The 27,369-nt window shown below is 58.6% G+C and overlaps 2 protein-coding genes and 1 long non-coding RNA gene across 3 annotated transcripts; 1 reads left to right on the forward strand and 2 right to left on the reverse strand.

Annotated features, from left to right (window-relative positions):
* Positions 1-690: 690 nt before the first annotated feature.
* Positions 691-7,640, reverse strand: HIPK4 (homeodomain interacting protein kinase 4). Its single transcript, XM_026482286.3, has 4 exons — positions 7,176-7,640; positions 3,506-3,862; positions 1,914-2,762; positions 691-1,175 (listed from the first exon to the last, which is right to left on the reverse strand). The coding sequence occupies exons 1-4, from the start codon at positions 7,638-7,640 to the stop codon at positions 996-998; spliced, it is 1,851 nt and encodes a 616-aa protein (XP_026338071.2). The 3' UTR covers positions 691-995.
* A 2,383-nt stretch (positions 7,641-10,023) lies between these two features.
* On the reverse strand, positions 10,024-24,499 carry PRX (periaxin). The gene is made up of 7 exons (XM_048224049.2): positions 24,473-24,499; positions 21,184-21,227; positions 21,002-21,100; positions 20,756-20,881; positions 18,607-18,763; positions 15,053-15,249; positions 10,024-14,410 (listed from the first exon to the last, which is right to left on the reverse strand). The coding sequence occupies exons 4-7, from the start codon at positions 20,780-20,782 to the stop codon at positions 10,238-10,240; spliced, it is 4,554 nt and encodes a 1,517-aa protein (XP_048080006.2). The 5' UTR covers positions 20,783-20,881; positions 21,002-21,100; positions 21,184-21,227; positions 24,473-24,499; the 3' UTR covers positions 10,024-10,237.
* On the forward strand, positions 19,169-26,088 carry LOC130544141 (uncharacterized). Its single transcript, XR_008960157.1, has 2 exons — positions 19,169-19,250; positions 20,038-26,088. It is a non-coding gene; the product is annotated as an uncharacterized LOC130544141 (long non-coding RNA).
* Positions 26,089-27,369: the final 1,281 nt, after the last annotated feature.

Consider the following 27,369-nt stretch of genomic DNA (forward strand, 5'->3'; position numbering starts at 1 on the left):
TGACTGAGTGATATGAAGTGGGGCGTCGGGTAGGGGATGCCGGCATGCTCCTCTCTTGGAGACCGTGTTTGCAGAGCCCTCGGCGTGTTACCAGTGTGGTTTGGCATGGCCTGAAGCCACAGCATGTGCTATGCCCTTAGCATGTATTTGGCATGTGCTGAGCCCCGAGTGTGCAATGCACCTGAGCCAGTATGTGCTGAGCATGGAGCGTGTGACCACGGGAGCTGAGCCTCGCGTAGCCAGCGCAGGCTGGCTCTCCACTCATCATGTTCCCAGATGGGCACGCACTGAACCGTCACCGGCTCCCACGGGTGGCCTCGCATGTCCCAACACCAGAGTGTGCACCAAGCATGAATTTATGCCTGCCAAGGGAATTTACACGTTACCATGACCCAAGCATGGGGGAGGGCATGCCAAGCCCATACACGTGGCAAGGGGAGGTCAACAGATGAGACCTTGGCATTTGGCAAGCTCGCATTGGCCCCTGCTGGACACAGGGAATGTTCCGAGCGTGGATTCTCTTGTGCCAAGCACTTAGCATATTTAGGGGATGGGACAGTGTGCAAGCAGGGGGATGGCAGCCCAGCCTCCAGCCTGAGCCAGGGGCCGGCTGAGAGCAGCATTGGAGAGCAGGGCCCCGGGCGCCCACCTGAACCCCACCCCAGCTCCAGTCCAGGCCTCAAGCAGAGCTGCAGAACAGTTCTTTATTGAAATAGGCAGAGGCAGCAGGGCCGAGGGCATGCTCAGGGCCAGCGGGGGCAGCCCCCTTCCTGTGTCCCTTTGGCCCGGGGTGGGGGGGGCCACGGGCCAGACCCCAAGGCCCTCCTGTGTTCGGGGGGTGTGTGCTGGCATGCACCATGGGCAAAGGGAATGGGGTGTTTCTGGATAACTGTCTTTCTGTAAGAATAATTTGTGGGTTCAGGAAATGGCTTCTGAGGAGGGGATGCCAGCCCAGCTAGCGCAGCCCCCAAGGATGGGCAGGGGTGGGGTCACCCTCAATGGTGCCCCCCGACGTGCTGCAGAAAGCTGGTGGCCCGGGCTGGACCATGCGGGTGAGTGTGGCGGGGCGGGAGCCCCTGAGCCCGTGGCCCCCTGACACCCTCCAGGGTCCAGTCTGGCTCACTCAGCCATTCCCCAGGGCAGCTGCTGGGGTCGAAGAGCTCAGGGCCCGGCCTCTGTTGGGGAGGAGAAGAAAGGACCATCAGCCAAGGAGCCCCCAGCCTTGGGAACCACCAGCCTGCCCCTCCTGGACTCTCTCCAGTCCCAACTGAATCCCTGTCACTTCCTGAGGGTGATTTTGTAGGTCCCGAGCCCTCATCGCAACTCGGGGCTCAAACAGTGTGTGTGGAGACCCTAGTGGGTTCTGAGGGACTATTAGTGTCTCTGAGGCTTTGTCGCTTCTTCCTGAGAGGGGGTGAGCCCCTGCTAAGGCCTTGTTCTGAGTGCCAGGCCTTTGTCACCTCCTGGAGGTGGATGAATGCCTTCGGAGTTTCTTACAGCCTGCCGGTGGATTAGTACGGGCTGAGCCCCATCACGGCCTAAGAGTAGGTTAGTGTGTGCTGAGCCTCATATCCTGAAGTGACCAGTGTGTGCTGAGCCTTATACCCTGAAGTGACCAGAGTGTGCAGAGCCTTATCACCTCGTAAGGGGGGTTAGTGTGTGCTGAATGTTATATCCTGAATACAGGTCAGTGTACGCTGAGCCATATCAAGTCCTAATCCTATCCTGAATGTGGGTTAGTGTTTGCCGAACCTCGTCACATCCTAAGAGTGGACTAGTATGTGTTGAACCCCGAGCCAGCAGCAGGCAATGCAGATGGGGGGGGGGGGCTGGTTCACTGTACCCCCTATCCTGGAGCTCGGGGAGGCCCTGATCCCAGAACCACCCGCAGCCCGGCCGGCCCCCGGGCTTACGTCAGCATCCATGGTCATATCCTTGATGCCTGGTCCATCCCCATCCCGCTGCGGGAGCGTGGGCGGCTCGGCCGAGGCCCCGCGGCGCTCTCCTTCTGCCCAGCCGCTGCCCCGGCACGGCCCGTCATCCTCAGGGGACGCCTGGCTCAGCCGGATGAGGTTGCTGAAGTTGGAGTCAGACTTGGAGCCCGCGGGTGCCTTGCGGGCCTTGTGGCGACCTGCCAGGCGGCTGCCGTAGAAAGCCAGGATGGGCTCGGGGCCCGAGTCGGGCACCCGGCGGCCAGCGGCGGCTGCCTTGAGTGGGGCCAGCATGTCAGGAACCACGTCGGCTCGGGTCTCGCCCCACAGCCCTCGCCCCACCTCCTGCAGACTCAGGTCATCCAGCTGATCAATGGCCCTTTGCACGCCCGGCGCCTTCTCCTCGCAGAAGAAGGGCCCGCCGCCCACCACACTGCCCACGCCCACGGCCTCCTCCTCCTCGGCCAGACGGTAGTAGGGCGGCCCGTCTTCCGCAGCAGCCACGGCCGGCGTGGGCGGCTTGCCCTCCACCTGCAGCGAGAGGCGGCAGCCGCGCAGCGAGAGCTGGTAGTAGCGGGTAGTCTCGTGGGCGCTGCGCAGTTGCTGCATGGACACGAAGGGGTGGCGCAGGGCTGCGCTGGGGCTGATGCGTTCATGCGACTCCCACGTCAGCATGCGCTTGATCAGCTCTACCATGCTCTTGAGGTCAGCGTGCTCCGCCAGCGCCTCGCGGTCTGGGAAGGTCAGCCGACTGGCTGCCCCGCCACCGTTCACTGTCTCAATCTGGTCCAGCGACCTGAGCATGTACTTGCGGCGCTCCAGGGGGCGCACCTGGTGGGACACGGTGGGCACGGGGTTGACGTCGAGTCCGGGCCTTGGGCCTCGGGTGCTTCTGCAGGGGGGCCCGTGTATGACCACCCCCTCCCCCCAGCTTCCAGTCTGCCCTCCAGTCTGGTCCAGAACTCTCTCATTGCTATGAAGTCCACACACCTGAACCTAGACTTCTAGTTCTGCCCATGATGGGACCTGGAGCTCTCTTGCTGCGGGGACGGCCATACCTCCTCCCTAACAGCGGAGCCCCTCTGGTGTGACGCTCCTACGGCTTCAGGAAATGTACCAGATTGGGTTCTTTGGTCTTCCTGCCATCTCACCCAGTCTCACTGAGCCAAGTTTCACTTCTCCCCCAGACCTCCGGTCCTCTCCAGAGCCATGGGTCCAGCCCCCACCAGCTGCCAGCCTAGGAGCTGCCCTCAACCTCTAGTCCTCCTTGAAGTCAAATCCAGATCCCTCTTGCTGCTGCGGCCCCCACCCACAAGCCCAGCCCGCCAGGCCTCCCAGCGGTGGAACCTGCTTGCTACACTAGCTTACCGACCCCTTGCCATGAGACTCGGAGGAGCCACCATATACTTCGGGCCACCTTGGGTCTCACCCACATCTCTCTTGCTGTGACTTGCTGTGATTTGAGCTGACCCTTAAATTTCCAGTCCTCTCTGAGGCCTAGCCTAGATTTTTTTCTCGATGCAGCAGCCCACACATCACCTGCCCTTGCCCCGTCTGCCCCCCATCCCCCATACCTTGGTCTCAGCCAGGTAGTCGGCTGAGGACTTGAGCTGCCAGGGGTTGCTGGCATCGGGGTGGGGGTTGCGCTTGAAGAAGTGGTGGGCCTTGCGGGCGGCGTGCAGCAGGTGGGGCTTGGGCAAACCTTGGGTCTCACAGATGTAGCGCACCTGGTCGTACTCGTTGTTGCCCGGGTAGAGGGGCCAGCCCAGGTGCAGCTCGGCCATGACACAGCCCAGGGACCACACGTCCACCTTCTCGCAGAAGGGCAGCCCCAGCAGAATCTCAGGGGCCCGGTAGAAGCGCGACTGAATGTATGGCTCCTTGACGTAGCGCACCTCGCTGAAAATGCTTGCTGAGCCGAAGTCAATCACCTGGGGTGGGGGGGGGGGGGGAGGCAGGTGAGCAAGGCAGGGGTCAGGGACAACCGATCTAGGTCTCCCCTGTGGCTCTCGCCAGTGTCCTTCTGCATTTGCCATCTGACTGTCCCTGTGTCTGCGAGTCTTTATCTCTTATTTATGTCCCTGTCTTCACCCCGTCTTTGTCTCTGGTTTTGTGTGTTTGTTTCTTTCCACTAGAACTTATGCATATGAAGGTTAGGACCCCTCTCTGTCTTTCACTCCACTCCTTGTCCATCAGCAAATCTTGTCAACTCCACCTTCTGAATGGATCCAGAATCGGCACCCTCTGCATTCCAGCCTCGGCTCCCCCCGCGCCACCCTATCTTCCATCAGCTTCAGTGGCCTCCTCGCTGGTCTCCCTGCTCCTTCCCTCTGTGCTGAAGTCTGCTCGTCATACGCGCCCCCGAGGGATCTTGTGAACATCTGAGTCTGATTACATCCTTCCCCTGCTCAGAATCCCCCTGTGGCTTTATCACATCCTGTGATTAAAGCCAACGTCCTCACAGCGGCCCCCAAGGCTCAAGCAATCTGTCCCATCACCCATCACCTCTCTGGCTTCAGTTCCTCCTGCTTTCCCTCTCCCGCAGGTGTCTCACTGTCCCTTGCACAAGCCAGGCACATTCCCAGCTCAGGGCCTTTGCACTGACCGTTCCCTCTGCCTAGCATGCTCTTCCCCCAGATGTCCACACGGCTCCCTCATCTTAGGTCTCAAATGTCACCTCAGTGAGACCTCCCCTGTCCATCCTATAAAAAATAGCCCCCCCCCGTTCCTATCCCCGTTCCTGGCACCCTGCTTTTCTTCAGAACTCTTAACACCATTTCACATCCCATGTGTTTTACCTTTTCGTTGAGTTCATTGTCTCTTTACCCAGCTAGGATGCCAGTCCCATTCGGGTGGGGATTTTGTCTGTTCTCTGCTGCATGCCTAGCTGCCTCAAACACTGCCCGGCACGCAGTTAGGGCCTCAGTCAGGAGTGAATGAATGAATGAATGGGCTTTACATCCCTGCTATTCTTCTTTCTGCCCCTTTCTTGCATCTCTCTTCTTTCTTTGCCCCTTCATTGCTTGCCTGTTCATTGTGTCTCTCATCTCTCCATATCTCTCTCTGTCTCCATCTCTGTGTCACCTGCTAGGAAGACACCTCCTTGAAGCCCCGCCCTCTTCAGTCTTCCTCAGCGGGCGCCGTTAACACCCCTCACAGGCCCTCGGAACAGGGCGGGGCTTGCGGAACACCCGCTGTATTAGCGCTGTGGCTGGCTGAACGTCTTTCTCTCCCGATGCCACTGGGAGGCGCCCTGTACCACTTTCGCTCTGAATCGCCAAGACTCTATCTTGATCCCTGCCTCAGTTTCCCCCTCTGAGTTTCTCTGCTTTTCATTCAGCCATCCCTCACCTTCTATTTGCAGAAGGTGGTCTAATGGGATTTTTTAAAAAGATTTTATTTATTTATTTGAGAGAGAGAGTGAGAGAGAGCATGAACAGGAGGGAGGTAGAAGAGCAAGCAGACTCCCCGCTGAGCAGGGAGCCCGATGAGGGACTCGATCTCAGGACCCTGGGATCATGACCTGAGCGGAAGGCAGACGCCTAAACCACTGAGCCTTCCAGGTGCCCCACGATGGGGTGGTTCCCAACCTGCACTCTGAGTGCAGACGGCTGAGGCCTGAATCTCAGAGCATAAGGGACCTGGGCCACTCAGTGTTCACGAAATCCGTTCTTCATTCGTTCCACAGACTCAGGAGGGGTGCCAATGCTGGCCAGGTGTTGTGGATTTGTCCTATCTGTCTCCTGCTACGTTTGTGGGAGTCCCTTCTTCCTTGGGGCTCTGTTCTTCCATCTCTTGGGTCAAAATGAGCTGCCTTTTCCCGCGTGCCCATCTCCCTGTGACTTCGACCTTCATTTAGCCTTGATCTCACCGCAGCACTGTGCGGGCAGATGCCAAGGTCACAGTGGTGACCAAAACTGACCTGCCTGCTCCCAGCGCAGACCCTTCACCAGACAGTAACAAACCCAGAAGTGGACAGAGGGGCCAGGTCTGGGATGGGGGGCACAGGCAGAGGTCCAGGGCAGAGGAGCTGGGGCTGGGATGGGGGGTCCAGAGCAGATGAATGGGCTGGGATAGGGGGCTGGGCAGAGGGGTTGGGGCTGGGATGGGGGAGCCCAGAGGCCTGTGACATGCCTAGGGGGTGCCTCTGTGTGCCCAGCACAGGTTCGGGTCCAGAGCAGGTCTTCAGTAAATGTTCGTTAATGAACAAAATGTCTGTGATAAAGAATGGCGCTCCCATCCGTCCAGTCGCTCGGGCCATCAGGCTCTCATCTCCAGTGAAGCCCTTGCTTCTACCTCACATAAGATCAGTCAGCAAATCCTGTTGTCAGTAGCTCCACACCTACCTAGAACCCACCATGTCCCTTCCTCCCACTGCCCCACTCCATCCCCACACCCAGGCCTCCCACCTGGAGCGGAGCAGCCTCCCGTTCCTGCCCCTCACAACGGCTTGTTGTGCAGCCAGAGGGACCCTGGGAACACCTGAGCCAGATCACGGCCCCTCTTTGCTCAGAAGCTTCCTGTGGCCCCATCTTACACAGAATAAACCCAGTCTTCGTTGTGGCCCACAAGGCCCTGTGTGACCTGGCCCCGTCACCTCCCTGATCCCATATCCTTCCTCTTCTCACTCTGCTTCAGCCACCCTGGCCTCCTGGGTGCTTCTCAAACATATATACTCAGATCACTCCTACCTCAGGGCCTTTGCACTAGCTGTTCTTTCTACCCAGATGCTTTTCCCCAGATGTCTACTGGGCTACCTCCTTCCTTTGGGACTTTGCTCAAATGTCTCCTTCTCAGTGAGTGCTCCCTGACCGCTGTGTCTACAATCTCACTCACACCGCCACCACCAATCAGCACCCCACGTCCTCCTCCTCCCTGCTTTATCTTTTCTCCTTCTCACTCGCATACCACATCTGACTCACTTATCTTTGTGACTCTGTTTCCCCCATGAGAATGTCAGCCCCACATAGACAGGACAGGGCTAGAGGAGCTGAACTATGAATTGGAGAAGAAGGGGGAGGTCCCAGGTCTGGGACAGAGAGGACGTCAGAATCGGGACAGGGAGATGGGGAGGATTTTAGGGCCAGGAGGTGGGGAGAGGCATCGTGGGCAGGGAAGGGGCGACCTCCCAAAGCCGGGAGGTGGGACAAGGGAGACCTTAGCGACAGGAGAGTGTCCAGGGCTGGGGAAGCTGGAAGAAGACAAGAACGAGGGATGTGGCCGTGCCAGGGCCGCCGCACTCACCTTGACCCTGAAGGGGCAGCGGGTCTGGTCCACCAGCATGATGTTTTCGGGCTTGAGATCAGCATGGATGATCGCCAGCTCTTTGAGCCGGGCCAGGGCTCTGAGCACCTGCAGGGTGACCGTGCGGATGTGGCGGGCAGGGAGGGGCGCGAAGTTGTTCTCCTTCTGGAATTCGAAAAGGTTTTGCTCCAGCAGCTCGAAGACCAGGTAGAACTTGAGGGCGTCGTGGAAGAACTCGAGGAAGCGGATGACGTGGGCCTCCTCGGGGTCCAGACCCCTCATGCAACGCAGCAGCTTCAGCTCGTTCTTGATGATGCGGTTGCGGTAGGCGTCGTTCTTGAGGATTTTGATGGCCACCATCTCGCCTGTGCTTCGCCGCCAGCCCTTGGCCACCTCCCCGAAGGTGCCCTTGCCCAGCACCTCGATGATGTCATAGCAGTCGGTCTCGGACTGGATGGTGGCCATGGTGCCCCTGCCACCTGACGCAGCCCTGCTGCCACCCCCGCCCCACAGGCTCTGCCTTCGAAGCCTTCCGGCCCGCCACCGGCTCCGAGGCCCCCCTAGCGGGGGAAAGAGAACCAGACTCGTGCCTCCCGCTTCGAGGTTCGCCCCCACCTCCCTGGCACCCCCCAGCCCCCTGGGCCACACTGCCAGTCTGCCAGGGGCCACACCCCTCCCCCAAAGCCCTCCTGGCTTGGGACGAGGGGCCCCAGGCCCCCCCGAATGGGTTCCAGCGTTGCTGAGTGGCTCTGGTTCTGTTGTCGGAGACCTGAGCCCCAAGCTGGAATGGGGGGTGGGGTGGCAGGTCGAGCCCCCTCCCCCACTCCAGTGTCGGAACCCTGGAGGGGCTGGACAGGTGAAGGGTCGACTGAGAAGGAAGTCCAATCCTGGACCTCTGGCACATAGGACTGGGACATTCCTAAACAGAGGTGAAGAACTTGGGGGATGTGCGCTCATGCGCGTGTGTGTGCGCGTGTGTGTCCCCGTGTTCAGCAAACACCTGCCCCTGCCTGTGGCTGCCATGAGGTAGGGAGGTGCGGCTGAAGCAGGGCCAGGTGGTAAAAGGTCTTGCATGCCAGGCTAAGGAGTTTGGACTTATTTATCGGAGGGCACTGGGGAGCCACAGAGGGACTGTGACCAAGGGAGGACTGGGTCAGATTTAAGTGTCAGAAAGCTACTGTGAGAATACGAGTGGATCAGAGGGGATGAGAATGGAGGCCCGGAGCCTGGAGCGGGACCCAGGGGAGGGAGGTGGGGGTGCCTGGGAGGTGGCTGATATATGAGACAGGAGGCCGGGAGGCCAGACTGTGGGACCGACAGCTTGAGGGGGGGAAAGGAGGAAACCATCCAGAACAAGGCCCAGGGTTCAGGGATGGTCCCTGGGACAGGGACATGGATAAGGAGCACTTTAGGGGAGAAGATGCTGATGTCAGATTGGGAGATTGAACACTGAAACACTTAGACACGTCTTGAGTAGTGTAAAAGCCTTATCTGATCCTTACACATACATTTTAATAGCTCCATTTTATGAAAGAGAAAATCAAGACACAAAGAAGTTGAAAAAATGCCCAAGGTCACCCCACTGGGTGTCAGTGACAAGCTTTGACCCCAAGGAGACTGGCTGTAGACCCAAGCTCTGAACCACTGCCATGTCCAGGGGAGGCACGCAGGGGACACTGATTCCCATGTGGACCATAGGGAGAGTGACCTGGCCTGGGGAGGGCATGGGGGAGGATGAGGGCCTCAGAGGAGTCCTGAGAGCCCAAGGGGGATGAGGAGAGAGAGGAGTGGGGAAGAGAGAGGAGTGGGGAAGAGGAAGGGACCCTGAGAAGTCAGGACAAGGGAGCAGAGGAAGCCCTCAGCGTGGCCACAGAGAGGTCACTATGGACACTGACAGGTCAGCCGTGGTGGGAGGGAAACCCCAAATGTTGAAGGGGGCTGGGCAAAGGGTATGTGCCATAGATATAAATCATTCCTGCCATGTTTGGTGGGGAAGAAGAGAAAGCGGGCAGTGACCCGAGGGAGGCCAGCTTTAAGGGAGAAGGTGCTGGAGTAACTCAGGGGTGTGCGACAACTCAAGGGCACCGCCAGATGTGAGGAGAGTGGACGGGCGGATACGAGGGCATCGGGGGGACACTTGGGACTGGACAGAGTGTCTTCTTGGCCCAGTCTGGGGTATCGCAGAGAGATGTGGGGGAGTCTGGAGCCCCTTGGTGGGGGCTTAGATCCTGCGTGGGGTTGGGTCCCTGGGAGCTGAGGCCCCTGGGACCTAGTCCAAAGAGGCAGCCAGGTATCTGGGGTGGAGGCTCCGAACCCGTGAGCCTGGAGAGGGGACCAGGAGGGGCCTTCCTGGGTGGGGCCGGGGCGGACGGGGCAGTCAAACCAGCCAGACAGGAAAGCGATCGCCGGGATGTGGAGGTGCTCTTGTCAATGAGAAGGCGGCCAGCAGAGGGCAGATGGGTAGCAATAGTTCTGCTCGCTCAGGGCTCCCCAGGGAGGTCCTGGTGGGAGGGGTTCCTCCAGGCCAGCCAGAGAGGTCTCAGCACAGGGGTCTTGCTCAGAGGCCCTGGGAAATTCTGAATGGCTAGAGCAGGCCCCTTCCCACCCAGCCCACTGCAAATCTTCCCTGACTCTCTTCAGACCTGGGGTGGCCTGGTGTCTCCCCCACACACAGGCTCTCCTCAGGCCAGGCTCAAGTAGTCCCTCTCCTTGGGGACTTCTTTCCCTGCACCCTCTGCACCCTCCCTTGTTCCCCTGACACACACACACACAGACACACACAGACACACACAGACACACAGACACAGACACACACACACACACACACAGGAAACCAAACACAAGGCTACCTCTGGATTATTTTATTCACATGGCTTGACAAGATACAGGCACTCCTGCCAGTGAGCCAGGCATGAGGCCTCCCTGGCCCATCCCGGTCTGTCACACACACCCCCCCCCCCCCCCGCCGGCCCCTGAGGGTTAGTTCTAGTTATCTCACACACAAAACAAGGAGGAGGCGGGAATAGGAAGATGGGAGGGGACTCTCTCTCTGCCCTGGGGCTTCAGACGACTGCAGCCTGAGCCCCCTCCATCCTGGCAGGGCCCGGAGCCCCTGTCTCCGAAAACCCCACACTGGGCAGCCGGACCCGGAATCCACCCTCTTCCTGGTCCCCGCTCCCACTCCGGGCCTTGGGGCTTAGGGATACCCGGGGGAAGCGGAACTTGGGCGACTTCTCCCCGCCAGGGGACTTGGGGGCTGCCTCGCCCTCCTGGCCCCGAGAGGCCTTGGAAGGGGTGGCCAGGCCCACGCGGGGCAAGCGGACCCGGACTTTGCCTCGGCGCCCAGAGGCCCCTTCCCCGCCGCCCTCCTCCTCCTCTTCCTCAGGGCTGGGGGAGCCGTCCCCGGTGACCGCCTCGCTCTGGCTGAAGCCCACTCGGGGCAGCCTGAGTTTGGGGCTCTTGGTCTTGTCACCCTCCTCAACGCCCTCCTTGGCCCGAACCAGGCCAAAGCGGGGCAGCCGCACCTTGAGCTTGTGTCCGGCCTCCCCGTCGCCTTCTGCCACCTGGTACTCGGCGTGGCTGCCCACGGCGGGTGGCGAGAGCTCCACGTCGGGCAGTGAGAGGTGGAAGGGGCGCTCGGCCCCTGGGGACTGCTCTCCACGCCCCTCTTCCCCGGCCTCAGTTCTGGCCCCCAGCGCGGGCATCTTCAGCCTCAAGCCACCCTCACCTGTGGCTGCCTCACCCACCTGCGCCTCTCGGCCCAGGCCCACGTCCAGTTCAAGCTGGGGCACTGACACAGCAGGCATCTTGAAGATGCCCTCGCCTACCAATAGCTCGCCACCTGCCACCTGGGCTCCAGGCAGAGACAAGGTCACCTGAGGCACCTGGACCCTGTAGCCCACTGTGCCCTCCACTGGCCGGGCTGTATCCTTGGCCCGCTGCCCAGTGGTGGTGCCCAGGCCAGCCTCCCCGAAGCCGGGCAGCTCTACCTGGGGCAGGGAGATGCCCAGGGGCATCCTCAGCGCCCCCTCCTGGCCCTCAGTGCCCGCCGGCCTGGGCACGGACACTTGCGGGCCTGATAGCCGTACTCCACTGACAGCCACCGCCCCCTCGGCCCTCCCTTCCTCCTGGGCCCCCAGGGTGACCAGCTCTACCTCAGGGATCTTCAGCTGCCCAGCCATGGACTCTGGCTTTTCCCCTGGGCTGACACGCGCACCCGGGATTTCCGCTTCCTTCCCTCGAGCCAGCCCGAAGGAGGGCATCTTCAGCTTGGGCATCCTCACCTTCCCCTCCCAACCCCAGCCCTTGCCCTCCAGCTCAGCCACCGCTGGCGCTAATTCTCCTGCCTCAGCGTCCCGGCCTCTGACCCCAAACTTGGGCAGGGCAAACCTGGGCCCCTTGACCTTGACGTCAGCCCCCGCCACCTCCACCTTGCCCGTGGGCAGATGGGCATCCAGGCTGAGCTGCGGGATGGACAGATCGAGGGCGGGCAGCAGGCCTGCCTCCCCCGCCCCTTTGGCCTCAGCCTCAGTCCCGGCTCGGGCCTTGGGGAGTGAGATGGTGAACTTGGACACCTTCAGCTTGGCAGCTCGCCCAGCCCCCTCAGCCTCTGCTTTGGCCACTTTGGGCCCCGAGAGTCCAAACTTGGGCAGGGAGAACTTGGAGGAGGGCTTGACTTTCATCTCCGTCGCCTCTAGTCGCCCTTCCTCCACTTCCACTGTAGGCAGCTGTGGAGTGACGATTTCAACAGAGGGCATCCGGAAGGCCACTTCCCCGACCCCTGCGGCTACCCCGGGGCCCTCTGCCCGCTCCACCTTGCCCACTTCGGCTGCTAGGACCTGCCCCTCCAGGCTGAGGGCCCTCGGCAGGTCTAGCTCCACGGAGGGCAGTGTGAGAGAGGGAACACCCACACGAGCCTCAGGGCGCCCCTCTGGCTGCAGACAGGGAAGTGTCACCAGCTTCCCGGAGACCTCAGCCCCCACCTCGCCTGGCTTGCCTCGCGATGGGGACTCTGCCCTCCCTAGCTTGGGCATGGTCATCTTGGGCATCTTGAAGCCAAATTCAATCCCCTCCGCCTTCTCTGCTTTCAGCTGTGCCTCTGGAGCCTTGGGCAGCTTTACCTCGGGCACCTTTGGAAGATACACGTCTGGGACCTTGGGCACCTGCATTTCTGGCAGCCGCATCTCCGACACCTTGGGCAGCTCCACCTCTGGGAGGTGGACGTCGGGCACGGCCATCTCGGGCACCTTCGGAAGCTTCATCTCAGGGACTTTCGGCAGCTGCACATCGGGGAGCCGCACCTCCGGCACGGCCATCTCAGGCACCTTCGGGAGTTTCATCTCGGGGACTTTGGGCAGCTGCACATCGGGGAGCCGTACCTCAGGCACGGCCATCTCGGGCACCTTCGGGAGTTTCATCTCGGGGACTTTTGGCAGCTGCACGTCGGGGAGCCGTACCTCGGGCACGGCCATCTCGGGCACCTTCGGGAGTTTCATCTCGGGGACTTTTGGCAGCTGCACGTCGGGGAGCCGTACCTCGGGCACGGCCATCTCGGGCACCTTCGGGAGTTTCATCTCGGGGACTTTTGGCAGCTGCACGTCGGGGAGCCGTACCTCGGGCACGGCCATCTCGGGCACCTTCGGGAGTTTCATCTCGGGGACTTTTGGCAGCTGCACGTCGGGGAGCCGTACCTCGGGCACGGCCATCTCGGGCACCTTCGGGAGTTTCATCTCCGGAAGCTTCATCTTGGAGACTTTCGGCAGCTGCACGTCGGGGAGCCGAACCTCGGGCACAGCCATCTCAGGCACCTTCGGAAGCTTCATCTCGGGGACTTTCGGCAGCTGCACGTCGGGAAGCCGCACCTCGGGAACGGCCATCTCGGGCACCTTCGGAAGCTTCATCTCGGGGACTTTCGGCAGCTGCACGTCGGGGAGCCGCACCTCGGGCACGGCCATCTCGGGCACCTTCGGAAGCTTCATCTCGGGGACTTTCGGCAACTGCACGTCGGGGAGCCGCACGTCCGGCACGGCCATCTCGGGCACCTTCGGAAGCTTCATCTCCGGGACTTTCGGCAGCTGCACATCGGGAAGCCGCACCTCGGGCACGGCCATCTCTGGCACCTTTGGGAGTTTCATCTCCGGAAGTTTAATCTCAGGGACTTTCGGCAGCTGCACGTCGGGGAGCCGCACCCCGGGCACGGCCATCTCGGGCACCTTCGGAAGCTTCATCTCAGGGACCTTGGGGAGCTCCACCTCTGGGAGCTGCACGTCTGGAAGGGCTGCCTCTGGCACCTTCGGGAGCTTCACCTCAGGCCCCTTGGGCATCTTGACCTCAGGGGCCGAGACCCCGATGCCAAAGGAGGGCATCTTGATGGTGGGCAGCTTCAGCTTGCTCTCGATAGCAGCTTCGGCGGCAGCTGGCCGGGGCTCCAGGAGAGAAAGCCCGAAGGTGGGCATCCGAAGTCTAGGCCCCTTCACCCTGGCCTCGGGGATACCCTTGGCCACCTTGGCCTCAGCGACTTCCTTTGCTCGAGCCCCAAAGCGGGGGAAACTGAGGCGGGGCATCTTCAGGGCCACCTCAGGCGCCTCTGCTCGGGCCTCTACCACCTCCACACCCGGCAAGGCTAGGTCCACCCCTACGGCAGGCGCTACCACATCCAGGGTGGGCACTGTCACTGCCACGGCCCCTTCCCGGGTCTCCAGGCAGGGCAGTGTGGGCAGAGTGGGTAGTGAGGGCAAGGTGGGCAGCTCCACTTGAGGGACCTGGATCGCTAGGGCCACGGGCTCCACAGCAGGTGCAGCGGGGGCTCCTAGTCCAAGGGTTGGCAGGTGGAGGGCCACCTCTCCCAGCCCCTTTGGCGCTGAGACCGGGGGGACACCCACCTCAGCACCTGGCAGCCGGGGCCCAACCAGCTCTACCTGGGGGGGTGTGAAACGGGCTCCTGCCGCCACCTCAGCCTCCACTTTGGCTTTTCTTGGGGGAGGAGCGGCAGCGGCCAGCCGGGCTGCCTGAGCCTCTTCCGCCACTTCTCGGACGCGCAGCCGAGGCAGCTGGAGGCGCCGGCGGGTTGGGGCAGCTGGGACGGGACCCTTGGCAGCCTCGGCTTTGAGGCCCCGACGCAGACGGGAGAACTTGGGAAAGGAGAATTCGACGTCAACAGGGGCCAGGTCTGCAGGGGCCCCCAGGGCCCCAGGCACCATCTTCTTCTTCTTCACAGGGGACAGACTCTGGATGTTCTGGGGAGAGAGGAGAGATGCAGGAGGCGGTGGGACAGTGGGAGGCTCAGGGAAGACAAGGGGAACCCCATCTGACATTCACCAGGCTGGGGCTGTGTTGGATGAAGCATCTTGTCCCCAAAACACCAGCCCCACTTCCTTCCTGTCATTTCACAATTACTGCCCCAGTAGGGCAAAGATATTCTTTTAGAATTTGACATTGAGTCAACAGAGTGTAGGAACTGGGACCCAAGACTTCTAGGTCCTCATCCAGAATTTTCCCCAATACCTTCATTCTAGGGATGGGGAGACTGAGGTCCAGAAAAGGAAAGAAACTTGTCCAGGGTCACTCAACAGTGAGTGAGCAGCACCTAGGCTTGAACCTGGCCTCCCTGGTTTGGAGTCCCCTGGTTCAGGACCACTGGCAAGCCTAGAGCTGATGCCTCTCCAAAGTGGGTAAAGGCCTTGGTCTGAGATGGGTGGGTCCCCCTCCCCAGGGAGGAGTTTAGGGGTGGAGAACAGGAGGTGGAGGGCGGGATTAGCGTTGGGTTAGTGACAAGACAGAGGGCAAGGCTGGCCCATGGTGTGGAAGAGGAGGGCTCAAGGCACAGAGACTGGATCGCTGAGGCAGTCCAGAGCTGGGGCCGGGCTAAGCACGCGTACCAGCTTGGCCACCTTGGCCCGTGGGCCCTTGATCTCGTAGCCGGCCACGGTGCCAGGCCGCAGCGCCAGATCCCCAGTGGGCACAGTGCGCTTCAGGCAGAAGGAGACCTTGTAAGGCTCGGCACATTGCAGCAGGCGTAATGCGTCCTCGTACTTGAAGTTCTCGAAGAACACACGGGCGCTCAGCAGCTGGTCTCCTGCAGGCAAGGTGGAGGTGGGCAGGGCGTGGGCATCTCCTGGCTTCGTCCAGGCCCGGTTCCACCCACTTCCCTGGAGTGAGCTCAGGGAGGCCCAGCCCCAAACCTTGGCCCGCCTATCCCGGCCAGCACAGACTTGAGAAGCTAAGTTCCTCCCAGTTTGAGGTCCACTCTAGGATGAAGCCCCGCCCCATGGCCTTAGCCCCGCCCCACAAAGCCACCCCTATTCAAGCCACGCCCATTCAAGCCATGCCCATTGCCTTTCCACTTCCCTTTCCCATTCTCACATTTTATTTTGCTTTATTTTTAAAGATTTTATTCATTTATTTGAGAGAGAGAGAGAGAGAATGCACACAAGTGGGCAGAGGGGCAGAGAGGGAGAAACAGACTCCCTGCTGACCAGGAAGCCGGACTCAGAGCTCCATCCCAAGACCCTGGGATCATGACCTGAGCCCAAGGAAGACATTTAACCAACTGAGCCACTCAGACGCTCCCCATTCTCACATTTTAGATCCTGACTTTGTTTTCTTTACTGAGAGGACAGAATCAGAACTTCCAGAAACCCCACGCCATTACTTACCTCCCTACTCCTGTGGCTATTTACTCCACTCTCCACCTGTTCCCAAGGATGAACTGTCTCCACTTCCAACTCAGGTCAGCCTTTCCACTGCCTTCTCAGGGACATCCTCCAGCAGTTCTCCCCTCTCTCCCCACATCACCAGTTTGTCCCTCTCTTCTATGGTATTCCCATCAGCATACAACATACCATTATTTGTCCCATAGGAGAAGTTGTGTTTACCTCACTCCTAGAGCTCCTGCTCCATTGATCTGTTCCCCTAATGGCAAATGCACTGAGTTGTCTAGCTGCATTACTTCCACTGCTCCAATCACACTTCTGACACCCCTTTCCAGAACCTTGAACGGCTCCTCTCAAGGAGTGTAGCCTTGAGAGTAGCTAAGTCCAACGATCAAGTCCCAGACTTCATCTGAGGGGACCTCACAGCCTTTGACCTAATGTCATTCTCTCTCCTTCATCTGCTTGTCTGGCTTGGCTTCTAGGGTGCCACACACCCTCTAGAACCTCCTGGAGGTTTCTTCTCAGCCTCCCTCCCCATCTCCTGGATCTCTTAACAACACACGGTCCCAGAGCTCAGGCCATGAGCTCTCTTCTCATTTCCATCTCCATGCTACACTCACCCCTTTGGGAAGCTCATCCAGATTACGAGTTTAAAGACCACAAATGGGCTGACAACTCCCAAGTGTATCTCTCCAGCCCAGCACTCTGCTCTCCATTCTAGACTCAGAGATCCATTTACCCCTCCACATCTTCACCTTGGCGTCCAACAGATACCCCTCACTTGACAGATCCAAACTATACTCCTGGTCTTACTCCAAACAAGCTCCAGCCTCAGTGTGGCCCATTTGTGGAACTAGCAACTCCATCCTCAGGTCAAGAATCCCTGGGCGCATCCTTGACCTTCTCTTTTCATCACACCCCATCTCCAGTCCTGAAGGCTCCTCCTTCAAAATATATTCAGAACCCAGAATCCAAAATTTCTCTTCATGTCCATTAACACTGTTTTGGCCCCAAGCATCACCATCTCTTCCTTGGATAATCAGAGTAGCCTCTTTGTGCGTGCACGCGCCTGTGTGTGTGTGCGTGTGTGTGTGTATGTGTGTGTGTGTGGTGTGTGCATATATATATATATGTTTTTTTATTTTATTTTAATTATTTTTTTAAGTAATCTCAGAGTACCCACGTGGCTCAGTCAGTTAAGCATCTGTCTTTGGCTCAGGTCATGATCAAGGGTCCCGGGATCAAGGTCAGCGTTGGGCTCCCTGCTCAGCAGGGAATCTGCTTCTCCCTCTTCCTCTGCCCTTCCCCCACCCCTGCTAGTTCTCTCTGTCTCAAAAAAAAAAAAAAAAAAAAAACCTTTAAAAAAATAAACAATTTCTGGGGCGCCTGGGTGGCTCAGTCGTTAAACATCTGCCTTTGGCCCAGGGCATGATCCCAGCATTCTGGGATCGAGCCCCGCATCAGGCTCCTCTTCTGGGAGCCTGCTTCTTCCTCTCCCACTCCCCCTGCTTGTGTTCCCTCTCTCGCTGGCTGTCTCTCTCTTTGTTAATAAATAAATAAAATCTTTAAAAAATAAAATAAAATAAACAAACAAACAAATAAATAAATAAACAATTTCTACACCCAACGTGGAGCTCAAACTCACGACCCCAAGATCAAGAGTCTCATGCTTTACTGACTGAGCCAGTCAGGCACCCCCAGAGTAGCCTCTTTGTTGGTCTCCCTGCTCCCCGCCCTGCCCCCTTCAGTCTACTGCTAACAACACAGCACGCTGTCCAACACAGCCAATTCATGTGCCGCCTCCACTCACAACCCTCCCAGACTGAAAGTCAAAATCCTCACCGTGGCCTATAAAGCCCTCTGAAAACTGCCCTTTCCTTACCCCTCTGGCCTCATCTCTTACTCTCCTCCTCTCTAACTCTACGGCATCCACACTGGCTCCCCTGCTCTACCTCCATCAAGTCGGGCGCACCCCAACCTTGGGGCATTTGCCCTGGCTGTTCTCTCTGCATGGAATGCTCTTCCAGATGGCCACATAGCTCACTCCCTGTCCTCCACCAGGCCTTTCCTCCCTTCCTGGCTCACCCTATTTAAAAATACAACTGTCCTACAGGCACCCATTGCACACATTGCCTTCTAATCTACTATGTATTTTATATATTTTGCTCAAATATGTCTCTCCCTACCAGAAGGTAAGCTCCATAAGCTCAGAGAGTGTTGTCTGTTTTGCTCGCTGCAGTAGCCCAAGTATCTAGAATAATATCTGGAAATAGAAGGCACTTAGTAAATACTTGTTGCATGAATAAGTCACATCGGCCTCATCCAGGTCCCTAAAATATCCCTTACTTACTAAGGCTCCCCTCCACACCCCCTACAAGTTGTTAACTCCACCCCTTTTTCCAGCCCCAACAACAAAAATAATAACTAGTGCTTACACGATGCTTACTATGTGCCACTTAGCTGTGCGCCAAGTGTTTTCAAATACTGACTCACTTAATCCACGTAATAACCCTGCAAGGTGAGTACTAGAAGTGTTCCCATTTTCGAGACGAAAAAACCAAGGCACAGAAGATCACAAGCTAGTAAACTGCAGATCTGGGAGTCAAGCCTACACAACGAACCTCCAGAGCCCGCTCGGAGCCACTGCAAGGCCGACACACAAAGCTCCGCCCCAAGCCATTCTCCCCGCCTCCTGGGGGCAGGCCACGCCCGGGACCCGGGGCGGATTCCTATCCCCCTCGCCTCTGAAAGGCCCCGCCCCATGCTTCCGCCCCGCCCACCTTCCTGCAGGCTGAGGCTCCTGGCCGCGGGCGAATCCTCCCGAAGCTCGCGGACAAAGATTCCTTCCTTGCCGCCGCCTGCTACGTTGATGCCGCTGACCCCTGTCTGCGCCTCGGTCTCCACGATGATCTCCACTAACTCCGCCCGCCTCAGCTCCTGCGGAGGGCAGCGTGGGGTCTCCATGGGGCGCTAGGGCCGGACCTCGCCCAGAGCCCGGCATCGCGCTTAAAAGCGGCTCTTAAACGTGTTCTCCAGTTACACGCCCCTGAGCGCCGCTCAGGCCGGTGCGGGCCCACCCACTCCGACATCTTCCCTTGAAGGAAGCGCGAGGGCCGCCTGCTGTCTCGCACCCGCTGCAAGGCTCAACGGTTCCGTTCACTCTTTGGCGGGCGGGAGCCCAGGGGCCGCTGTCGAAGGGGCGGGGTTTTAGGGGAGGGGCGGGGTAGGGAGGCCAGAGGGAACCGGAGTCGTGAGTGGGAGGCGGGCCTGATAGGGCGGGGCTGTGCCTTCAGGGGGCGGGGCCAGCTCGGGGGCGGGACCGGGGGGGTGGCGTGGGATCGGACCGCTCGCGCGGATAGAGCTCAGGCCACAGAGGCGGGGCCAAAAATCTGAGAGGGGTGTGGCTAGACAGTAATACGTGGAGGTAAGGCGGGTACCCATAGTTTAAGGGTGGGATTGAGGTATGGAAAAGGACTTTTAAAAGCAGCTGAACAAGGGGTGGAGTGAAGATGGGATACCGAGGAAAGGGCTGGACCTTTAAGTGGTGCAGGATGGAGGGGTGAGGGTGAGACTGGGCTCTTTGGAAGCTTGAACGTGTGTGAGACTGTGCCCTATTGTGGACTCTGTGACCCCAAGACCTGCATAACGCCTTTGGGAGAGGGAATCCAGTGAAGAGGGGTGCGTGGGTAATGAGTGGCGGACCAGCAGACGTGGCATTCCTGGTATTAACTGTAAATGGTGGTGACCTGGCCCTGGCCCAGCAGCGCCCTCCGGGATTCATTTCCGGGACTTAGAAAAGGCAGTGAGAGAACTCAGTTCCACAACCGTGTAGAAACTCAATCTGCTGTGCGTCTCGTGGGGAGAGCTTTGGCCTTTCTGGGCCCACTTCCCTACTGTAAAGTTGGGTGACATGGGTGTACTGGAAGGAGCCTCTGTGGGCTGAGACCTGAAGCAACAGGGATCCGGGAGGATGCTGTAATGGGCGGGGCACCCGGGCTGCCATAGACTGGAGTTGAGCCCAGGGCTTGGAGAGGGTTAGGAAAGCAGGTCTAGGCCCGCAGTGGCCCTGGGACTAGAGGGCTGGGAGGAGCATTTTGAGAAGAGGTGAGAACAGTTGTAGAGGGAGCAGCAAGCAGCACGACCACCACCACCACCCTGGGGCCCTGGGCTAAGCATTTTATGTATAGCATTTCATTTCATCCTCCCCACAGAGGGCAGACACAGAGGAAGACACAAAGGTAAAGAGAAGCGGAGTGATTTGCCTAACGTCACACAGCAAAGTTAAGCCGCTGGGCCTAAACAGCAGGTCTGTGACCTCGGAGCCCATAGACTGTCCTGGAGGCAGTGACCTCTTTGCACTCTACCCTGCCTGCCACCCCTCAGCCTCAGCTTGGCTCCTGTAAAAGTGGACCCGCTCTGTGCCTAGCATCTGGTAGGAAGCAATCTATGTGGGTCCTCTAGTTCCCTAACAGTGACCATTGTCCAGGACCACTGTCCCATTTCACCAGTGGGAAAACAGGGTTTGAGAGGTCAGGTCCCCTGTTTGGAGCTGCACAGCTGAAGTGGTAGGTTGGCATTTAAGCCCATGGGCTCAAAGCTCATGCATTTAACCCCCATACCACCCTGCCTCTTCCAATGAAAGGTTTATGCCCGATTTTCTTTAGCTCATTATTAATATAACTCCATTATGCCCCCCAGTGAATTTGCCACTTTGACTCTTAGTCTGTGCCGGGCACTGTGCTAAGTGCTTCCATATGTTAAAACTCTTTTCCTCCTGGTGACCTATAAAATAGGCACTGTCGCTATTTCTATTTCACAGATGGGAAGACTGAGGCACAGAGAAACCAGGAAGTGTCTTCTTGCTGCCTCAGTCTGTGCCCCCCCCCCCAGGCCCCCCAAGTTCCCCTGGCAAGGCATGTGGACGCTCACCTCAGCACTGCGGCTCCTGGCCTCCATGGCACTGCTGGGAGTCACCCGGGCCCCAGGCTCCTGCTTCCTGTCTCCCTTCTGCTGCAAAACCAGCTTCAGTTCTGCATGGAGCAGCTGCCTTTGAGCCTGTGGGGGACAGGGATGGAGGCTTGAGGCCAGGAGAGGATGAGAGGAGGCCAGGCATGGAGGGAGAGGCCAAGATAGGTATCAGGAGGGGAGAAGGGCCCCCCACCCCTGTCCTCTCACCGCTGTCTGGGCACAGGCACCCCCTCCTAACAGGAGCCCAGCCTGGGGTACCGCACAGTCGTCTGCGGGGCTCACACCCTTCCTCTGGGGTCTTGCTGCCTGCCAGGAAAAGACCAGTGCATGAGGCTTCAAGCAGGCCTGGGAGGGGTGGGGAGGGGCATGTGGCACTGGCCAATGCTCACCTCAGGGTCACCTCCAGCTCCTTGGGCCTCCTGGGTCCGGGGCTCTAAGAAGAAGAAGCGTGAGCATTACCATCAGCTAACCCCACCCATTGCTTCCTGAGTGTCCGACCCTTCTGCAGTAGTCTATCCCCACAGTGCAGCTGGGGAAATTGAGGCCTGGAAGACCTTTATTGGACAACAGTGAAGCAAGAGCTGACTCCTAGGACTGCCTGACAGCAGAGCCCCTGCACCAACCACCTGGATCAACCGAGAGAGCCAAATTCACTATAAAACAATCCTAACCACTGCTGTGTCCTCCCGGTGGGCCGATCACCTCACCTCTCTGGGCCTCAGCTTCCTGGCCTGTTCAATGGGGAGAAGGAGAGCACCTACTGCATCAAGTAAGTGAGTAAATATAAAATGCCGGGTACATGGAGGGACTTCAGAAGCACTATTATTATTACTAAGAACTTCCTGTGGTCCTGATCTTGTGACAAATGTCCCACAGGGGTCATTCATTGCCCATAAACCTCAGAACATCTTGTGAGGGCAATACAATTATGGAGCCCATTACAGAGAAGACACCTGAGGCTGGGAGAAGGGCAGCCACAAATGGTCACGAGTGGCTGAGCCAGGACTTGAACTTATAGGGAGTTCCAGCCTCTTCTACAGATGATGATAACTAATGAGTACTGAGTGGTTATTCTTTTCTTAGGCAGTCCTGTGCTCTGCCTCCTCCCTGCAGAAAACCCGTAGCCCCTCAGAGAGGCCAAGAACCCCACATAAAGTTACACAGTCCAGTGAGAAGGAAGCAGAACTGGGATTCCCATGCAGCCACCCCAACAGGCCCTTCTGGGGAAAAGGGAATGGGTACTGTCTCTCCACCCCCTTCCCCAGGCCGACTCTGGCCTTGTCCTCCCAGCCCCCACCTGGCATGCCAACCCGCCAACCCCCACTCTGCAGGGAAAGGTCAGGCCTCACGCGGCACATTCCCTCAAACAATGGCCCATCTGCTGGGCCCAGTCACATTCCGCCCCTGCCCACCCACCCCCAGCTGCACAATGGCCCTTCATAGCCCACCACTGGCCAGGATACAGGACACAGGGACCCCTCAATGGTCCTGCTGTACGCACTCCACTGGCAGGGACCCCACAGTAGCAGAGGACCTCTGGCCCTCCTAGGAGTCCTGGTCTCTGTGGCCTTCCCCAGCCTCCCCTCAGCCCTCAGCCGCTCCAGGTCGGGTGAGCTCCCACATCTGTGGCATTTCCTCCGAACTGGCCCCAGTGCTGGCCCCCATAGGTCTCTGACTCACCCTGAATGTGGTGGCTGTTTAAGGGTTGGACACTGAGGCTCAGACAGGGGAAGTGACCTGTCTGGGGTCACACAGCCAAGCCCCTGTCCTTGACCCCAACTCTGGACCTGAACTTGCACTGGTAGCACTGAGAGGAGCAAAACAACTGGGGCAAAGGCTGGGCTGGGAAGGGAGGTGGGGATTGTGGGTGCCCCAAACAGGCATTTGGAGAAGTACCTCACTGGTGCCAACCTTGGGCTGGGCAGGCACTTTATAGATGTGGCCTTGGTACCCCCATTTTACTGACGAGTACATGAGGGTTAAGGCATCACAGTGACTGAGTCGGGACTTGAACCCAGGGCCGAAAAACCAAGTCGTTGACACCACATAGCATCCTGAGCTGGAGGTGGGAGAGCCTGGTGCTTGGAGGGGGTAGTGGAGATGGAGGGGAGGCTCTCCTGGCCTGTCAGCTCCCCCTTTTCAGGCCAGGGCAGCGAGGGTCACACCCAGAGGCTGCCACAGGAAGCTTTGCCAGGGCAGGAGCAAGAGAGAGTGCCCTCCTCCCTCATCCCTGCCCGGGGCAGCTGCCCAGCCCAGGTTATATTTAGCTCATCTGTGCCCTTCCTGAGCCACATACCCAGCTCCTGGCATGGGATGGGGGTGGCTTCGGAAGGAAGCCCCCGCCCCACACACACCCTGGGCACTCTCTGTTCCCAGCTCTGCCCATCCCACTAGGTGGGGCTGGTGCAGGGAGGGGAGCAAAGGAAGGTTCCTGGAGGTCCCTGACTGTGTTAGGAGAAGATCTTCTAAAGGGGTTCCCATCGTGACTGAAGGTCAGGCAGGACCCTCCAGATGCCAACAGTCATTCTTGAGTGGTTCCTATGGCACTGCCCTGGTACATTCTTCAGCTTCTAGAATTCTCTGAGTCCCCATTTCTTGAGCACTTACTATGCACAAAGATCCTGGCCTACACTGGCTCATTACATCCTCGCAATACCTCCCTGAGGAAGGTACGACTGAGAGTCCCATTTAAGATGCCACCGATACCCTTCAGAGCAGGCTGGGATGAGGGCCTGTCGTTTGGGCCCTGGGCCCTTCAGCTGAGAATCCCCCAGTTGGCACCCTCTTCTCCCCATGGCTGGTGCCAACCCCATTTAGGAACTCTCCCCATCCAGAGCCTCAGCTTCCCCAAACACCAATGATCGGGTGCTCTCAGCAGTGGAAGCGAGGGGTTGACCCGACTTGTCTGGGCCCCCTGGACTGTCTGTGAGGCAGAGGGGGGAGGCGTTCTGGCAGTGGCCTCCCCAGGGCCGCAGTCAGTCCCTACTCCGGCATATCTCAGATTGAAACACCGAGGAGAGGTATTTCACCTCTCAGGGACTCGGGTTCATCTGCGAAGTGGAGCCAGTGAAGAGTGGCTTCCAGGATTCACAAAATAACGGCAGGCACTTAGAATAGTCCCAGTATATAGTAAGCACTCAAGTAACGTATGTTAGACTCTGACAGCGATTGGAGCGCAGGCGATGCATCTCAAAGTGTCTCATATCCAGCTCTTGCTCACCAGTGGCCCCACTTCTCTCTCACCCAAGGGGAGCTCTGGGTGAGGGACCAAAGCCAGCTCAGGCACTGGCCTCCTACCACCAAGATCACTCCTGCCTCCCCAGCACCCTATTCCAAGCACCAAAAGCCTGCCCCAGCCTAGGCATCCTGTCCCAGCTTTTTGTAAGCAGCAACTCATCTACTCTCACACCAGCCCTGTGAGGTGGCCTCCATCAGCCCATTTCACAGATGAGAAAGCAGAGGGACAAAGGGTGCGGTATCTTGCCCAAGACTGCATAGCCAGAGAGAGGGGAACCCAGGGTCTGGCTCCAAAGTCTGTGCCTTTAACTCCTATACCACACTGCCTCCTGAGCCCCAGGTATCCTCCCAGCACCTCCCAGCACCTCCTAGGACCCTGGGTCTCATTCCCACAGCTTCTCAGCCTGGCCAAGGATCGGGTAAGACCAGCTGATCTCTTACCACTAGGCCTCCAGACACCTCGAGAGCTCCCGGTCGTCTGCTCAGCCCCAGCCCCAGGCTGGGGGGGAAAAGGAATGGGGAGGGGGAGGAGGGAAGACCCCTAGCCATTGGCTGCCGTGGCATGACATCACCAGGGAGTGGGTGGTCGGGAAACAAACATCCCCCTCTCCCAGCTACGTCCACCGGCAAGGGGGTGGGGAGCCGTAAGACGGCTGGGACAGCCGCTGCCCTGGCCCGGGCTGAGACCTCCACCGGGAGCCTTGATCCAGGGACCCGCACATTGCTGCCGCCCGTTAGAAGCTGAGCACCCGACTGGCATTATTTCCTGTCTTCCAGCCCCGCTGGGTCCTGGGGACCCTAAAATAAGCTTCTTTCGCTCCCTCTGTGGGTCAGCTTGGGTTCAAATCCCAGCCTGGTCACCTGCTGGCTGCGTGACAGCATCTTTCTGGGCTCGTTTTCTTCGTCTCTAAAACAGGGATGAAAGAAGTGCCCACCTCATGGGGCAGTTGTAAAGATTAGGTGAGTTAAAAGAGGCTAAAAGCTTTGAAAAGTGCCTGGCATCAAGCGAGTGCCGCTTTCAAGAGTTTTGTATTACTAGTCACACAAATTAGGGGGCCGGCTAGACTTGTCTTGGGGGTGGGGGGCTTTAGGCCTGAGTGAGACTGGGCACAGAAGAGCCCCACTTCTCTGTTTAATGGAGTTTCCATGTTGGAGGGACACCTATCATGTGCTAAATACTGTGCTGGGCACCCCAAGCTCTGCTCCCAGAATCCATTATGCCCAGTATTCAGCTACACGCCCAGGAAGTGGGGGAGGTGGGGTCCAACCCCACTTCTGTTGGGCCCCAGAGACCCTGCAACTCTCTTCTGTCCTCTTCATATAACAGACAAGGAGGCTCAGAGAGGGTGACACCCAAGGTCACCCACAGCAAGTCATTGGTAGCAACAGGATTTGAACCCAGACCTGCCCAACTCCCAAACCAAAGCCACCAGGCCTCACCCTGATCCCCTGTCCCCCAACCCCAGCCTGCCCTCACTCACCAGACCCCGGGGGGCGGCACAGGGAGCACAAGTACCCCCACATGCCCCTCGCGCCCACCCGGCCGCGGGCTCCGGCGCTCCCGGCTCTCTGAGCCCCGGCCTGAGGCCAGGGCTGGGCTGAAACCGGGGATTACCCCCAAAGCGCGCGTCAGCAGCTTGTATCCCATTGTCCAGCCAGACACAGCCACCAGGCCTTCACCTCGGTTGTCAACCTCGCCCCCCGCACCAGCCCCCTGGCCCCTCAGGGGACCTGTACCCCACCCCGCACCGAGAACTTGGGGCCTACTCCCGAGGGCAGAGGGGACCAGGCACAGGTTGGCAGGATCCCAGAATGCTTGGGGCCTCCCCACTTCTCTCCACAATGCCCCCGGCCCACTCTCAGCCGCCAGGGAAGGCAAAAATGTGCTGAGCTCTGGGAAATGCCTTCCAGGCCTGGCAGCCACCAAGGGTTGGGCTGTGGCCAGGACCCCGCCAGAACCCTTCTCCTGGGAAGGGTGGAAGGAACAGTGTGATTAAAGCTGCTGATGGGCCTGAGGAGACCCTCACCCCAGCACATTCTCTCATTGATTCATTCAACCATTCATGTGTTCGTTTATTCATTCAGCAAACACTCACAAGCCCTTGGCGGCAGCCTCTTCGCTGGGCATTGGCGACCCTGGCAGGCCTAAATTTACCATGGGGGGCAGGCTGAGGGAAGGATTTCTGGAAGACGTGACATCTGAAGTCAAACTGGTTGGTTGAGAAGGAGGGAGCTGGGTGAAAGTGTAGGAAGAGGCTTCCAGGGAAAAGACAAATGCAGGCAAAGTACCAGAAGGGAGAAAGGGAACGGTCTTTATGCAAGGTCAGCAGTCTGGGAGCACCTGGTCTGGTGTCCAACCCTATGCTGGATGGTGCCGAGGACACAGTGTGACTTAGATAGCCCAGGCCTGCTTTCACAGAGTTCACAGTCCAACAGGGCGACAGACCCCGAACGGCCAGGATTGTGATGAGAGAGTCGCAGGCAGAAAGGTCAGGGCCTTGACGGGGGAGCCCAGGAGAGGTGTGTGCTCCAGCCTAGCAAGGATGATCAGGGAAGCCTTCCTGGAGGAGGAGACATGTGACCTGAGACTTTAATGATCCACAGGAACCAGGCAAGAGAAAACGGAGAACTGTTTTATGGGCAAAGGGAACAGCCTGTGCAGAGGACCTGAATCCAGAGAGAGCTCAGCACATGCGACATTTCTAGAACTTGAGAACTGAGTCCTCGTGTTCATGGCTGTGTCCCCGGGGCCAAACATGCCCCTTCCTTATATCTCCTCATTTATACATTTATTCAGCAGCTATTCGCAGATGCTTCTTCTGTATCCATTGCTGGACTGTGTCACGGCAGTGACCATGGCTGTGGCCTCACAAGGCTCACAGTTGGGGAGGTGGGGTCTGAGGGCAGACATTCAAGAAGTGCTCAGCGAAATGAGTATATAATTCACACTGAACTAAGCAGTATGAGGGACAATTCTAGGTCTATAAGAGGGGCCTGGCACTCTGGGACTACCAGAAAGGGCAGGGAGGGCTTCCTGGAGGAAGTGCCATTTGAGCTGGCACCTGAAGGATACATAGGCGTTCATGCAAGGCTGCTGGGCAGGTGGTGGATCAATGAGAGTGGGTTTCAGGGAGAGGGACAAGCCTGTGCCACGGGCTCCTTTGAGAAATTGGTGAATGGGAAAGAGTGAGGGGAAGCTGAGGGGAGCCCCATGGTCAGCAGCGCCGTGAGGAGGGGCTGAGATTTTGTCCTAAGGGCCTTGCATGCCTTGTGCCTTCGGGAGGGACAGAGTCAGTAGAGTTTTGAGTAGTCTAGGGTGGAAAATCTGACTATCGGCC

This window comes from Ursus arctos, unplaced genomic scaffold (genome assembly GCF_023065955.2).
Source record: "Ursus arctos isolate Adak ecotype North America unplaced genomic scaffold, UrsArc2.0 scaffold_19, whole genome shotgun sequence".
Lineage (NCBI taxonomy): Eukaryota > Metazoa > Chordata > Mammalia > Carnivora > Ursidae > Ursus > Ursus arctos.